Genomic DNA, 17,500 nt, shown 5'->3' on the forward strand with positions numbered 1-17,500 from the left:
TGTGGGGCATAACCAGCCATTTTCTTGGTGCCAAGGTCATCAATTCTTCTATTGGGCGCCTCCATGGCTGAGTGGTTATAGAGCATCGCGCTCAAAATCACATGACCTTTCACCTCTGGTCGGTGCGGGTTCGAATCCCACTCACGCTGGTAAGTTAGAAAGTTTTACAGTTTACTTTCAGAAAGTCGGTGGTCTCTTCCCAGGAACATTGTATCTGTTTTCTCTCTTCCACCAATAAAAACTGGGTGCCACCAGATAACTGAAAAATTGTTGAGTGTGGCGGAAAACAGCTAAACAATCAATCAATCTTCTATCGGATTGATATACATGTAGGATCATTTGCGACAACATTTTAAATACATGTAATTCTGTATATATTAATTTATTCACAATAATGGTACAGATACTACTTTAAGGTGGGTAGCATGTCCACCAAGGGAGATAACTGTATGAGCAATATAAATTGTGCAAAAGGTTTCTTAGTTTCTTCTTTCATATTTCTTTCCTTTTGTTTACAGCAGAAAACAGGAAAGGCGATTCTTGGTCATTGACAAGCTGCAGATGATCCTTGTAGAACCGGACACGAGACGACTTGGATGGGGGGTTGTCCGATTTGTTGGCTATCTTCAAGTAGGTCCATAGTCCTATTTCTTCATTTGATGCTCTTATACAGATGTAACATTTGCATAATTATTTATTTGTAGGTCTATTTATTACTTAGCTGTTGAATGACATGATGTATGACTATGATCATATGGAACTAAATATCATATTATGTGTAAATGTCAAATTCGTATATATACCTAACTTTGTGTAAATAATTCTTGTTAAAAGCATGAATAACTAACTATGTCAACAAAATGGATTAATACTTTCTTGGAAAAACACCACGTAAACAATGTGTGTTATCAAATAATTCTCAGAAATCACAAAACTGAAGAGCGTTAGATGAAAGTTCAGAGGCTCTTCATTGTCGACACAAAGAAAACCCTGTTTTCAAAATCTCACTCAACCTATAAAATGTTTCAAGAGAATACTGTGGTGTAGAAACATAACAACTTTTAACAATCTCATGGGGGATTTTATGCAATGTGGTGACTTTTTTTTTCAAAAAGTAGATTTCAAGACATTTTGTCATGATTCTAAATAGAATTGATACACATCATATATAATTTATGTTGTATTCTTGTTCCTTTAAAAGTGGAATTGCTTTCCCTTTTTATCAATGTATGTTGGACCTTGTGTGTTAAGCTGATTTTAATTACACAGTAACACTACCATTAGTGTTGCATAAGAGGTCTTTCATCCAAAATATCTCCACACGTCCAATTTAGATTTACCTCCTGAAGACATGAAAAAAGTGGTAGTTGTGTAATTTCTAACCATTTTTTGTTAATTTTACAACACTCTGCATCCACCATTTTTATTGAAGTGCAGATAATTTGTATTATGGATTTCTTTACATTTGTATAATTAATAGGCAATTTTTATTCCCCCTTTGGAAAAGAGGGGGCATGTTAGTTTGCACCACAGGCAATTGCATCATTTGGGGTCAAATTTACTCTTTATATAGTAAATTCGACCCCAAGCGATGCAATTGCCTGTGGTTTGCACAGGTCAGTTGATAGACCAAGTGTTGTCTGCTAAATATCTTTTGAACCCTCTGCTTGACAAACATCAAACTTGGTATGCTGGTCGCTTCTAAGAAATAGATGATCCCTGTTGACTTTGAGGTCTCAAGGTCAAAGGTAAGGTGTCAAACTTTTTCAGACATAAGAATAAGAATATATATATATATATATATATATATATATATATATATATATAACCGTCTGAAGAGGCATTAAAGCTGAAAGCGCTAACAGTGAAATGTTATTCGAGTTTTGTATTTCTTGACTTTTATTATTGGATGTATTTACTGTATCAAATACTTAATTCTTTTCACAAACTAGATATATATATATATATATAGATAGATAGATAATAATTACTTTTTGCAATGATTGGTAAAAGTATAGGTAAAAAGATTTTTTTTAAAAAGATACACAAAGATGTTTAGCAAGTTTACTAAATGTAAAGCTTCTGAAGATTTGAAATGAAAGCGCTAAAGCTTTACTAAACGTCTTCATGTATCTTTTTACATATATAAATATGTATACAGTGAAACTTCTCCAAATCGGCCCCTCAGAAAACCGGTTCTCCCTGAATATCGGCCGATTTTCAAAGTCCCCGCAGAAATCTTAACATTTCCTTACAAAGCAAGTTTTACAAAACCAGCCACCCCTGAAAACCGGACATTGGCCACTTTTTAAAGTACATTTGTTAACAAACATGTGTAATTTACCCTTATCATACCAGCCACTTTTTGAAGACAAGAAAAGTTTGGCCTGAAGGTGATCAAGATTGTCCTGGTGTGCAAATTGACTGACCAACTGGCCAGGTGGGAAATTATCCACTCTAGGTGTGAAAAACACAAGTGGCCTCTTTAATTTCTATTGTTTACCCAAGCAGTCAGGGCTGGTAGCAAGCTAACTGGCCAGGTGTTAATTGACACTTAGCTAATCCAAGTGACCCTTCCAAATTCTGTACAAAATGTAAAAAACAGCTAGGAACATATTGAATGAATACAGTATCAAACACCATATTGTTGCGCCATTCTATGGTATGGAGATAAGTAGTATAGTCAATAAAGAAAACAAACCCATGACTGTTAATGATAATTGTGAAAAGATATTTGTTAATGATACAAGCGATGTATGTAAGAGGAATTCCAATATGACTCTGTTTTCTTTATGTGTATCGGAATTCTGTTGTAGATTTTCAGTTTAAAATTAAATGATTTCAGTGAGAATATTGCTTATTCATTACACATGTACAATTACCTGTAGGTACAAGCGGACTAATTTGATCAGCACTGATAATTGCTCACAGACCACCAGAAAAAAGGGAACAGTACCCACTTTGTGCATATTGAGATAAAATGTCTCTAAATGCTAAATTCTCGGTTAACTGGCCACCCCTCCAAACCAGCCTTCTTCTTTTTTTCGGTCCAAAAGCCGGCCGATTTAGAGAAGTTTCACTGTATATTCGTTATCTCAAACTCGATGAGACCGAGAAAAAACTTTGAGATATCTGGCAATTCAAGTTGTTACGGGTAAAATAAGAAAAAGTGGTTAGGACTTCCAAAACACTTCAACATATCCATGGTATTCAAGATACCGAAGTTCAATGGTATTCTGAAACATTTTTAGGTCACCTGAGTATTGCAATCGGTAAACTCAGGTGACCTTTTGGAATCGGTTGTCGTGCGGCAGCGTCCGTCGTGCATTAACAATTGCACATTTTTAACTTCTTCTTGATAACTACCCGTCCAATTCTTTTCAAATTTGATATGAAGTATCTTTGGGACAAGGGGGACATAAATTGTAAATTTCAGGTCTCCAGCACCCCTGGGGCCTTAGGGGGGGGGGGGGGGCAAAAACTGCCCAAAATTGACTAATTTTCAAAAATCTTCCTCTCAAGAACCGCACACGTATAAGAAAAACTAAATGCATGCTGATGGAGAGCAGGAAGGGCTCTACCAAAATTGTAAATTTCATGATCCCCGGGGTAGGTGTTCTGACCCCAGGGCAGGGCCAAACTTGTTATATAGTGTTTATGTTTAAAACACTTAAATAACATCTTCTTTCGTGCTGTTGATACTAAATTGAAACTAAATAGATAGAGCAGGTAGTCTTTTACCAATATTGTAAAGTTGATGATCCCCAGAGTAAGGGTTCTGACCCCAGGGTGGGGCCAAATTTAGTATATAGTATTTATGTATAAGTTTGCTGATACTGTATAAAAATCTAAATGCATACTTAGGAATAGCAGAAAAGGATGTAAAAAAAATGGTGAATTTCAATCAAAACCCATGACTTAAGGATGAGTCCAAATTATTCATATGTTTTAATGTTAATACACCTTTTATTTAAAGCCTTTCATCAGTGTATGTAATCTCGGCTGAGATTCGGCTTGGTTGAATATTTGGACTGACGCCTTCACTGAATCTCGGAGCAGTCCTTCATAATGTCTGGAAATTTACTTTCAGCTTCAGCCAGTTCTAGCAATTATTGTGCACTTAGGTGACACTGCTGTTCGCTTCAAATAAGTGATTTGACTGTTAAACTAACTCTCTATCACTATTAATGCTGTATTACTTACCGTCTAAATATGTAAATTCCATAAAATAAACCATCACTAATTTTTCCGTTCAAATGAAGACTTCTATGGCGCAATATGTTATCTCCCAAAATTGAAGAGTTCCTATAGTTTGTTTTTTGAATTAGCGAAATGCAAGTAGGTATGTAGAGATACGATGTATCAGTAACTAGATAAAGCAGACTATAGGAACTCTTCAATTCCAGGAGATAAAATATTGTGCCATGGAAATCTTCATTTGAATGGAAAATGTAGTGCCTGTTTTCATTTTGGGATTTTTATACCTAAATGGCAAGTAATACAGCATTAATAGTGATAGAGAGTTAGCATAACAGTCAAATCACTTATTTGAAGTGAACAGCAATGTCACCTAAGTGCACTTTAATTGCTAGAAGTGGCCGAAGCTGAAAGTAAATTTCCAGACATAAATTATGAAGGACTGCTCCGAGATTCGGTGAAGGTGTCAGTCCAAATATTCAGCCGAGCCGAATCTCAACCGAATTTTTTGCAGCAGGTCCAGTCATAGCTTGGTGTAAAGCTTCTATCTGATTCCGATTTGTATGGATGATTTGCATTGTAACTTCATAAAGCCTTTGTTTCTTTTATGAAGTCAAATGTATGATTCCAGTACCATACATATATACCTCACTGATTCAAGATTTTTATCAAATTTAAGCTTAACAAGGGGCTTTTGAAAGGAATCCAAGATACATACAGATCTAGTAAAGTGAACTCATTGAATGTTTATAAATAGTTTGCAATGATTGACATGAACCTTAGAGCACACATTAAATATGTAGTCGTGTCTTGACTGCGTAGTATATTGAAATATGTGTCAGATTTTTTTAATGTTTCACAATCTTTTAATCTAGGAAAAAGAAAATTTGTAATATCTTCATTTTTATCATGATGTAAGTTTTTATAGCATCGTCACTTAGAAAATATTCCATGTCATGTTTATCTTTGTGAGTGTAAGTAACTAAGCAAAACGCTTATTAAACGTGAGATTTCTGAAATAACTGGTATGGTGCACCTGCCGGTACTTCTGATTTTAAAGTTTCCATTGCACTTGCTTTCCATGCACTTGTTATAAAATCCATGATAAGATGATTGATTTCAAACAGGAAATTTTCAGAACCCCGGCCTCAACAAGCGATTTAGTATTTTCAGCAAATCGGAATTCCTACCTGTATTAAGTAGTTTTGATTGATGGAATATTTCAAGAAAGTCAAAGAAAATTTCTATTTAAAAAAAGAAAAAATGAAAGGAGTTTTTAAGAAATAATCTAGCTTTTTATCTTTTTCAAGGAAAAGACATTTTGCTGATTCAAAATCAAGGGCAATCGGTTACATAATATGCACTGTATGACCAGGAATATTCGGCATTTTTATGAATGGATAAATCAATATACATATCTTTACCATGGTTTAAACATATCAATTCAAGTACATATACATTGGAGATTTAGTCCAAATTAAAAATTATTACAGTATAAACCTCTCTAAGGGGAAGAATTCCAAACTATGCATTTACAATAAAATTTAGGATTACTTATAGTACATGGACTGGTTTATGTATTCTTGCTGTGATGGGTTTGAAGAATGGGTCATGCCATCTTTACCCTGAAGGCATTGAAAATGCTGGTTTTGACTACTACACCCATTAGGAACTTCTATTTTAATCACTATAAGTTAATTTATATGAGCTCTGTAGAAGCAGATCATGAGGCTTGCGATTTAGTCTTTAATGTCATCAGTTGCAACAGTTCTTTGCCAAAGAGGCTGATAAATTGACTGTTGCCAGAATTTCGCATGTGATAACTATTTGAATATACTGAAAACCTATTAATATGGATTTTTCATTAAGGTCAACTGAATCATTCAGGTGACATATATTGCCATCTTGCCCATCTGTCAGTGTCCATCATTAACTTATTAACATAATTGGCTTCTTCTCAGAAAACTACATGGCTAATTTCTTTGTTTTGTTGTGAATGAATGTTGCCCCTGCATTAAAACCTCTAAAAATAGTACAACCAGACTTGAAGACTCTTCTTTTGAAATACTCCCCAGGCCATGTGGCATAAAAACTGGTAGCACAGTTGTAATATGTATGAAAGCCTCTATCAAAATTGTGAAATTCATGACCCCTGGGTCAGGAGTTCAGGCTTCCAGGATGAGGCTTTATGGATCATATAATAGTGAAAAATCACTAAATGTTGAAGAATATGTTCTTTTATCTTCAAAAATTAGCACACAATACAGGTGCTTAGATAGATTGAACATGGGAGCCTATACTAAAATTTGAAATTCATGACCTCTGGGTCAGGAGTTCAAGTTTACAATGGATTATATAAGGAAAATATATTAAATTTCTGCTCTTGAACATTTAGCATACAAACAAGGTACATAGTTTAGGATGGAGACCGAGACATAAATTTTGTAATTCATGGCCCCATAATCAGGGTTTCAGACTCCCAAGATGGTGGTACATGGGCCACATAGTAAAAATGTATTAATTAAATCTTTATTAATTATCCTTACTCTGAATATCAAATAAAAAACTAACGCGAAGCAGATTATAAAGCGTAAACTGCAACAAGTTAAATTATATCATTTAACATAGGTTAAAATTAGCTTCATTCCTTATGATTTAATGCAGAAAGACAAAACTACACTGTACAAGTCTCAGTTTATAAAGATTTAAACAAACGCTGATAAATAGAAATTACTTGCACCGCACAAGAATTTGCTTTAATAGCAACATACCCACAAAGTGTCAACCGTGAGAGGACTTATCGTGTGACGGAGAGGACTTATATAGGCAGTGCCTGCTGTCCAATCCTATTATGAATTATCATAATAAAATATTGTTTAAATCAAATTAAGCCATCGTGGTTCTTTGCATAACTGGAGCATGTATTTTATTTATTAAAACGTGAGGTGGAGTTTGCAATGAATCTTGATATTAGAAGATATGTGTAGGCTACATTTGTAAGCCTAATGTTTACTTCACAGCACAATTAAGGTCAACTTTGAAGTTCCTCCAACAGATAGTTTAGATCTGACACCACACAACATATGTTGTGTACCAGAAAATGCAATATAATTTGCGATTTTTTATTTTCTACAACATAACTTACTATTAGCATGCAGCATTGTCACCAATGCAATCCAACATTGTAAAATATATAAGCAATTCAGAGATATGTCAGTTAGCGATCCACATGTCAATTGATGTGACATGATGTCTATTGCAAGACAGCACACATTTTATGCTTTGATAAGTGGATCAAGCAATTCCCCCCCTTTCTCCCCCCCCCCCCCCCCCCCCCCCCCCCCCCCGAGTGAAAATTTATTTTATGATGAAAAAGCAAAATCTGCAAACACGATGTACTTGATATATTGATCAGTATTTGACATATGATATTATCGTGTCAGAGTTTGTATTGAATTTTTACCATTAGTGTTTTATGTAATGTTACTCCTAAGAAAATACATGTCTTGTTTGACATCATGAAAAAATTTTCTTCAACAAAAAGTATTTTATTAAGCACGTTTAATTCTGTTGATTTTCAATTTCATAGAAGGCCTAACAACAGTGCTGCAATGTGAAAACAAAAATAATAATGTGCCATCTTGGGTTGTCAAGGGGGCATGTCCCCATACCAAGTTAGTCATTATGCAATATCACAATCTAATTAAAATTAGATCCTATGATCCTCTCATCTACTATCCCTACACTAGGTAGCGATAGTAGATGAGCGGATCATAGGATCTAATTTTAATTAGATTGACAATATCATAAACTAATTTTTTCAATGTGCTCAGCCAATCAAATGGCATGTTACATATCATTAATGGATAGAACTACTGCTATCCTGTGAGTGCATTAAATTCATGAAATCTGCTGTAGGAGAATCCATTTGTATATTCTTGTATCCTGCTGCTTACTCCCCCAGTGTCAAATCAACATCCTGCTGCTTACTCCCCCAGTGTCAAATCAACATCTTGCTGCTTACTCCCCCAGTGTCAAATCAACATCCTGCCTTTAATGTTGTAACAATGATTCCCATGTCAGAACACTCACCCAGTATTAAATCAATATCCTGCCTTTAATGTTGTAACAATGATTCCCATGTGGGAACACTCTTGTCACATTGTATTATGCCCATGCAATATTATTATGATCACCATGCAATATTATGTTTTGACAACTGATCTGTGGTAACGAGATTTGCCTTACATAATGACAGAGCAGGCAAACACCATACCCTCTCACACAACCACATACATAGATTGAAACGGGGTGGGGGGGGGTCGCAAAAGTGAGAAATGAGTGTGTTAACCACTAACTACCCTGAAACCATTCATATCAAACTGTGACATATTGTAGAATCAATTAAATACTTGGGGATGAATTGGGGATTGCCAAGACTTTGCAGTGTCATTGAGATTCAATTTCATGGATGAATGATTTCCATACAATATAGCATTATATAAATTTTGTATATTGTTTTGGTTTGAAATTCGAGGGATAAAGGGTACTCACGAAATCCATGAAAATTGAGCCCCATGAAATTTAATTTTCCACAATACTTTTGTTGCATCTTATGAATAAAAGGTCGTACTCGCTGCTTAAAAGCTGACTACAGAAGGTAGATAGACAAACCAAGATCAATCAAACATATTGATTTTTTCAAGCATTTAAGAAAATTTGAAAATTGGTGAGAATTGAAATCCTTGCAATATATACATCTTCAAGTTTTTTTTTTTTTATTTTTTACAAAGACCTTAGCTTTAAAACTGAAAGAAATTAAATGGACAAACCATGTACTCACTTTGTACATCATAACATGTAATATTTCTTCAAAACTGATTAAGCTCAACAACCTGTAATTTTCTCAGAAATTGAAAAAAAAATCAAAAGCTTCATGTACACCTTCAATACCCACACCAAACGCTGTGTAAAATATGTACACCTTCAATACCCACACAAACACTGTGTAAAATATGTACACCTTCAATACCCACACAAACACTGTGTAAGATAGGTTCTTACTTGAAAACTGTAGGAGGTTAGAAAGACAAATTATGAATCTCCATATAACGTTAGATTTCACATACGATACTTCCTACAAGAGAGGTGAAACAGAATCAAAATGGCAACATGATCTAGATTCAGACTCACCATGTATAGCCACAGCTAGTGCTCAGTAAGTCTCAGCTTGATATGTGAAAGAGAAACGAAAATATAGAAACAGAAAACCATCAACAGACTTGACTTTGCAGACATCGCTGTATTATAATATGTCTGTCTAAAGATGGATGTATAAAAAGAACAAGGTTTATATAGAGCTATAAAGTAAATTTAAGGCCTATATCAATGCCATAATTCTCACAGTAGCTTGTTGCATCACAAAATTCTTATTCAGAATAGATAAATGGATGGATGGATGAAGTTTTGTATAGAGGAAATTTACACATGGGAGTTATTTACACTAGATATGTAAATTACAATATTTTAAATTACCCCCACATGTACTAGCTATTTCCATTGTTTTGCCAATATTAATTGATGATACTGACATCATGTAATTAAACCCTACATATAAGGTTTGCAAAGGAAATACCCATGCATAATTAACAATATGCGGACTTATCCTTGTTTACAATACACATTGTTTAGTGCTGTGCTCGTATTCAAATTCTTTGTAATACAAGTCCAAAAAATGAAATTTTCACACTATGGGTAGAAATATGCAACTTGGCATTCCCTTTTCTTCCATATATAAAATGTTTTGAAGGTAATGAAACTACAAAGTTAATCTACTTTAAATGTATCATACTTGAACAGGAAATTGACAGAGCCATTACAGCATCAGATGAACAGAAGCAATAAAAACCCTGCAACAGCCTTGAGGAAAATAAACAGCTCTTTTTCTAAGAAGTCATGACTCATTTTTACATGGATGTGATATGTAACACTGAAATATTATAGCTATAGATGAAATTAAAGTATAGCTATAGATGGGATTAATTGGTTATTTAGAGTTGTACGAAGGGGGTATGGAAATGTTTTGGATGTTGCCTAAAAGGTACAGAATTGTCATTGTGGACCCGGCCAATATTACTTCCATAATCCACCTGTACATTAAATTGCCCAATTGTGCCCACTTTGATATAAGTACAATGTATTAAGTGTATATCCTTAAATGAGATTAAGCACATGATCAGTTTTGTTTGTTATGTTTGACGGGCATGTTATGAAAAACTTCATTCTACATTTAGATTCTAAATCTGCAGTGGGTTCTCGGCTATGCAATCCCAATTTAACGTAATGGCCCCTTAACACCAACATCCATGCATCAAAGGACCCCATTGGAAATAAGCTTTCGAGGTTTCATGAGTTGTCCTTGGTTTGTACGTATATTTGTATATAAATACTGAATAAACCATTAACTAGAGGCTGTTGTTGGGTGGTAACCTTGACATTTTCCAAAATACCTGTTTTTATCAGTTTGTCTAATTTGGGCACAGGAAGGGTTTGACCCTCCATGTTTAAATAGCTTAATGCTAGTTCAGATGTTTGGTTGTGGCTTTTTTATTCTAATTATGAATTTATTTTTTTTACATGGATGTATAGATTATTTCAGACTAAGCAAAATATAAAACATTTGGTTTGGTTTGTTTTTTTTGTACTCCATCAAATGAAAAGAAATGCCCCCTTGCTTAAAAGATTTTTTAGCACCTTCTCTGATATCACATAGATGGATTACAGAATTTTTAGGAATAACTGTATCATAATTTCCTGTTTTTACAGCCTGTTTGAAGTAGAATGATTTTCCCTACAAAAGCATGAACTTTGGAACCAAATATATAGTACAAATGAAACCCCATTATGGCCAATCAATTTCTCTTCTAGTTTTGCCTTATATAATTTAAATTCTGAGATATGTTTTCAAGAGGTTGATGGCCTCACAAGGAGACAGCTGTTTTGTTTGGTTTTTTTTTTATTTATTACATGTTTAAAGTCAGTTTTAAAAGCTTTCATGTTGGCAGGAACTTTATACCAGTTTCACAGAAAGGAATTAATGTGTTTTCAAGGAAATCTTAATTATCACAGCATGTAATGGTTATATAGGACTTGTTATTTCCTGAGACCCAGATAAATGTTTATTATCAGTGTTTATTTCTATCTAATCCTGCACAACATGAATATTTTGAAATAAAAAGATAAAGTCTAGATTAAAATATTCAATTTTGTTTTCCCCCTCCAAACCACGATATTTTGCCCAGTATTTGGAGGAAATATTTTTGATCTAACCTGGGCACAAAAGATGTGATATATTGAAAAATGATAAATCTTGTTTACCTCTAGACTATTAAAAGTTTGTGATAAAGTTGACACTAAAAATTACAGAAAGTATTTTTCTCTCTGTAATAAAGAATGGTATGTATACTACTTGGAAAATGGCAATGATTTTTTTAATTTTTTTTTTTTTGTCTGAGAAATTGGGGGGGGGGGTGTCAGATGAAAAGAAATTATTAACAAAAATTTTAATTTAGGCTTGAGCGTATTATAAATATATTCTGAGGACAGTTTGGTTGCAGTTGGCAGACTTTCCAGTATTTGTTTTTTATATGTTAGCCGTAGGTCAGGATATATCAAGTTGTCTGATATGTTTCCTTGAGGTCAAGAAATTTTTGTATTTAAGATTTTATGGTGATAAAGTATTGTATCTATGTAATGAGTAACGGTAGTTTTCTTGCTGATGTATGATATATTGCAAAGGTCGGTTGTCTAGATGGAAAACAAGATTCCTGGAAACTGCAATTACTTGAAAATTGTGTATTCAACCAAAATGAGCTACATTAATTTCACTTCATGAGGAGTAATTTAAGGCAAAAAAATATTTCGTTGAAATATTGGGACTTAGTATTTCGTTGAAATTCGTTGAATTACTGGAACTGAATGTATCTGAACGATGATCTGCTTTTCTTGCAAAGTAAGGTAGCTGTATAGAGAATTGATGAATAATGAATTGTTTCCAGAAATACCATGTTTCCAGCACACCCCACCCACTCACCATTGTAATTAAGCATTTAATGATTATCAAAATGCAGGTTATTTCCTTCTAATGCAAGAGGAAATTGATATATATTGTTCAATAACACAATATCGAGACTGACTCGGAACAAATAACAGTTTCAGAGAAAAGATTGTATAGAAGGTTAAATACTCTGAAATCTGCATCCATGAGGAATGAACTCTGAATTACAAGAAACTCACAAGAACCATCAAATTCTATTTTATCCAATCTCTCTGGATTCTATTTTGATTTCTTTGGGAACAGACTTCTCCATTGTTATAACCATGAACCTGTTTATTCTTTCTGGGTAAAACTGCTTGTTAGACATCTGATTGGCTATTTTACTGTTTTGTTTCAGACTTCTTGTGTAAAATACCTTTATTCTATATTTCACATATTGAAATTTAGTATGCTTCAAAAGAGTGTAAATGAATTCAGCTAACCATTGTTGGTTATATTTATATCGATCAAGTAAATGTATAAGGGGAAAAATTACACCGATACAATGAACAATATAAACCGAATTGTATTAAAGCTAAACATGTCCTCTTATTAGCTGACACATTTTAATTGTTGCTGCTTTAATAGTTGCATTTCCCCATTTTTAGTTCAATTTGGTTCTATAAGTATGAGCTATTGACAAGACTGAGTAGGCATGCATCTTGGTATGCTTGTTCTTGTTAAGTGGTCCCAACACAAGCATTGTTACTGTTCAAAATGATTGGAATTCCAATATGGCTTACACATTTTCAAATTCTTTTCTTAGACCAGTACTGTTGTATACTAAATCCTTCCTTCATTTTATTTGATATGTTACTAAGTTATTCATCCCAGACATCAGCAACTCAGGCTTATAAAAGTAAAATATATCATGTGACCATTGGGGTCTGCAAGTCTTGATCTCCTTTGTACTGCAGTACAAAATGATAATCAGAACTTAAGGTCATAGGATACCCAAGACTTTGGATGCATCAAATGAAGAGGGAGTTAAATTATGCAGTGTTTATATGGGAATTTCTATTATTTGATCAAACAACAATGTAAATCGATTAAATACATGAACTGCACAATTAAAAATATGTTTAGAAAGATTTCAATTTCTATTGAACAATGCAAAAATAAATGTGGTATTTTGTGGTAAATATGAGTTTTAAGCACTATCAAAACATACCAGGGTATACAAATAGTTTTACAAAGTTAACAATTTTTGTTGGATATCCTATATGTATTTATAACAAAATATTTTGGTACAATTGTATATGTGTTGTAATAGTAGCTGTTTTCTTCTAGGATGTGGAAGTTACTGGAGATAAGGAGGATAGCAGGTCCCTCCACATCACAATCCACAAACCTGCCAGTTCTCAACACACCCGCCCGATTCCTCTCCTTAATGCCAGGTTTATCTTCGATGATCACATCCGATGCATGGCAGCCAAACAGCGACTTACTAAAGGACGATTAAAAGCGAGGCAGCTTAAAATGCATATGATCGAAAAATTGATTGACATTCCAGGAGATTCTGCTAGTCGACAAAGACCTCTTCCAGGTATAATTCTGTTTCTTACTGAGGGCTGAAATACCATGAATGTCCTTTTCCTTGATCTACAGTGATCTGCCTTCAATTCCCAAAGCACATAAATCCCAACTATAGAAATATTTGTTGATGGTCAAGATGATGAGCATAGTATGATAATTTTGCTGCATTGTGGTCAAATCCTGTTGAAGGTAAACCTTTCCTCTTTCATAAGATCACCTGAACCGCCGTAAAATGGCTGAAATATTGCCAAAATGGCATAAAACCATAATCAATCAATCATAAGATCATGAGTCACTCAGGTGACCTATTGCTCTGTTTTCGTCCATCGTTGTACATCAGTCATAAACTTTTTAACCTTTTCAGCTTCTTCGCTTGAACGACCGAATTAATTCTAACCAATTTTTGGTATATAACATCTATGGGTAAAGGGGAACAATAATTATGAATTTCATGAACCCTCAGCCTCCCTGGGGACTAAGGGTTGGGACCAAAACCATCAAAATTAATGCAATCTTCAAAAATCTACTTCATCATGCAGTTAAACTGCATGATTATAATAAACAATGAACCCTGTACTAAAATTTTGAAATTCGTGACCCCTAGGTTTAGGGTTCAGGCCTTGGGTTAGGGCTATGAGTTGGTCATATATTGAAAATGCACTATATCTTAGGGACAAAAATTCTTTACCTCTGCACATCAAGGACGCAAAATGTTTGCATAATTATAATAAGCATTGAGTTGTCTACTAAGATCGTGAAATTTATGACTCTTGGGTTCAGATTCTATCATTATTACATGAGCAAGGAAGCATGGAGTTTTCTACTGAATATTCCTAGAGTAGGAATTTTGGACCCTATGGTAAATTACCTAATGATATGTTAGAAATGTTTGTGTAGTAATGATTTTTATTAAAATTTCATGCTCATGAGTGTGATGCATGGCACTGAGGTGACCATTAAATCCCATGGACCTTTTGGTTGAGAGAAAAACTTTCTTCTCTGAGACAATCACCAATACCACACTTACATTTTGGCTGTGTTTTTATACGCCCGTCATTCGACGGGACATATTATGTTATGCCGCTGTCCGTGCATCCATCCGTCCGTCCCGGGTCATGTTTTCTGGACTTTTTTCCGTAACGGATGCATGTACAACTTTGAAATTTGGTCATAATATCTCCCTCAAGAATTGTAAGAGTGAGTTTGCATTTCAGCTGGATTGGTCCATCGTTGACCTACTTTAGGGCTATAAGTAGGTTTCCGGATTTTTTTTCGTTACAGATATTGCCCTGAAATTTACACATAACCTTCCTTTCAGAGAAATACAAGTTCAGTTTGCATTTCAGTTGGATTGGTCCGTCCGTCCGTAACCTACATTAAGACTAAAAGTAGGTCAAATAGTTTTCCGGGCTTTTTTTCATTATTGATACAGATATTGCCCTGAAATTTAGTCGGAGGCTTCCTCTTGGAGGAATACAAGTTCAGTTTGCATTTCAGCGGGATTGATCCATCCATGACCTACTTTTAAGCTATAAATAGGTCAGACAGTTTTCCGGACTTTTTTTCATTACGGATACAGATATTGCACTGATATTTAGTCATAGGCTTCCTCTTAGAGGAATACAAGATCAGTTTGCATTTCAGCTGGATTGGTCCATCCTTGACCTACTTTTTGGAAAAAATTAGGTCTAACAGTTTCCAGGCTTTTTTTTTCATTATGGATACAGATATTGCCCTGAAATTTAGTCAAAGACTCACTGTCCGAGGGATGTATATTGTGCCGTTTGCGGTACTCTTGTTATTTTATGGTATGAATGACATGTCAGAAAAGGGTTTATTGCAAAAACAAAATATTATTGATGCATCAGACCTCCTCACACACACTGCATTCATTTTCTGGTTCTTAAAACTAGCATGAGTGGATGGCCATTTGTTTGTGAGACTTATTGAGACTCTAAGGCATGACTATCAATTATCCTATTACATTTTAAACACTTATGATTTACTGATGGATAGGAATATGGAATCCAGTAAGGGTCACAAAGGTTATTTGATCTTGAATAGTAGATATAACTCCTATTGATTTGCTGGTCAAATGTTACAGTGTGTGCTTGCTACTATGCAGTAGAAAATAAAATCCTTTACCACAGGCAGGCCGGTCATGAGTAGTAAATGACTCCAATTGGTTCTCACGTCAAAGGTCACCATGTTTCCTACATAAGGGAAAGCGAATTTTCCACCCACCCCCACCCACCCCGTTTTTTGTTGTTCGGTGAAAATGACATGTGGGGAAAAGGCTATTGTTGCAGGACTGTGCTTTAAACAATGCTCATTATTCATGTAATTTTGCTTTAATGCAAAGTTCCATTTTCTTTGAAACTTTGAGTTGCGGTTAACCTTTACATTGCAGTTTAAAGCATGATTAGATAAAATTGTCAGGTTAACCTTTACATTGCAGTTTAAAACATGAGTAGATAAAATTGTCAGCGTTCTTTGAACTGTCTTGTCACCTTCACAATACAAGAAAATCTTGTTAGATATGTAAAGCAAGTGTTTGATTGTTTTCTGCTGACATTTACAAGCTGTAGAATACAAATGTCACCTGTAGTATGCCCGTATGATTGGAATTTACAGACAGTTATTTATAAAGAGTAAAAATTTTCAACAACTGCATAGATCTAAGATAAATGTAAATATGTTAGAAGCATTTATGATATGCTTTGATAAAGCAAATTAATCTTGATTTTAAAGCGGGATATTATTAAACTAATTAATATAACAGATTGTATGTAGACAAATTGTCATTCACAACATTTGATCATTCCCACTTAACAAATTTACAGTTTTAAAATTCATGTGTGAAAAAATATAAAATGCGAGAGAGGTTTTATCAGAAAAACAGAAAGTGATCAGAGTTTGCAAATAATAAGACATTATTGGAAACGAAACTGCAAACATGTTTTGACCAATTTACCAATAAAATTTGTTTGCTACTAAAGCTTTTGAAATCACATTTTGTACCTCATCAATTTCTTTTAAAAGTGATCAAATATATTTTCTGTGCTGATTTGTACAAACATTTAATTGGCTTGGATATTTTACAACGAAACAAAAATAGGTGATAGATAAGAATTATGGGTCATTATGTCACTAGATATGGAAATGCTTTGAGGGTGATTAATGTGGATCAATATCCTGATGGTTTCCTGCTTGTTATTTTGGGTCGAGCATGATTAAAATTCAAATATGAATAAAACCGAGTTGTATTGGTTGTCCTGAGGTGCATTAGATATGAATTATGCGTTCTTGTTAGCTTTTCTCTCTTCTTTTTTTTTTCTCCCCACGGTACAGTGATGTAGGATTTTAAAAAATCCTTCTGCACACACGGAGACATTTTATTACATTTTAGGAAATTTAAAAATGTAAAGTGTCATTATAAAATCAGTGTTGGCATTAACTTTTAATTAGTTGTTTTTGGAAAATATTATTATGAAGTACATTTGTGTATATATAATGCTGATATTGTATGTTAATGTGTATATGCTGGAAATCCTGTTTCACACTGCCACTTGAAGAATTGCTGTTATTTAATTTTTTTATTATTATAAGTCACCAAACCTGGTCACTATTAAGTTTACTTTCTAGCACTTTTAGCTTACATTAAACGGTACT

General features: G+C 34.1%; 1 protein-coding gene across 2 annotated transcripts in view; it reads left to right on the forward strand.

The window, feature by feature from the left end:
* Positions 1–17,500, forward strand: part of LOC125667948 (protein CLEC16A-like) — an 89,729-nt gene that overhangs the window by 56,662 nt on the left and 15,567 nt on the right. For both annotated transcript variants that reach the window (XM_056163560.1, XM_056163561.1), the window contains exons 21-22: positions 519–630; positions 13,583–13,838. In XM_056163560.1, the coding sequence (XP_056019535.1) occupies positions 519–630; positions 13,583–13,838 (368 nt within the window). The remainder of the gene's footprint in view (positions 1–518; positions 631–13,582; positions 13,839–17,500) is intronic.

Source organism: Ostrea edulis, chromosome 4, assembly GCF_947568905.1.
Source record: "Ostrea edulis chromosome 4, xbOstEdul1.1, whole genome shotgun sequence".
Taxonomy (NCBI): domain Eukaryota; kingdom Metazoa; phylum Mollusca; class Bivalvia; order Ostreida; family Ostreidae; genus Ostrea; species Ostrea edulis.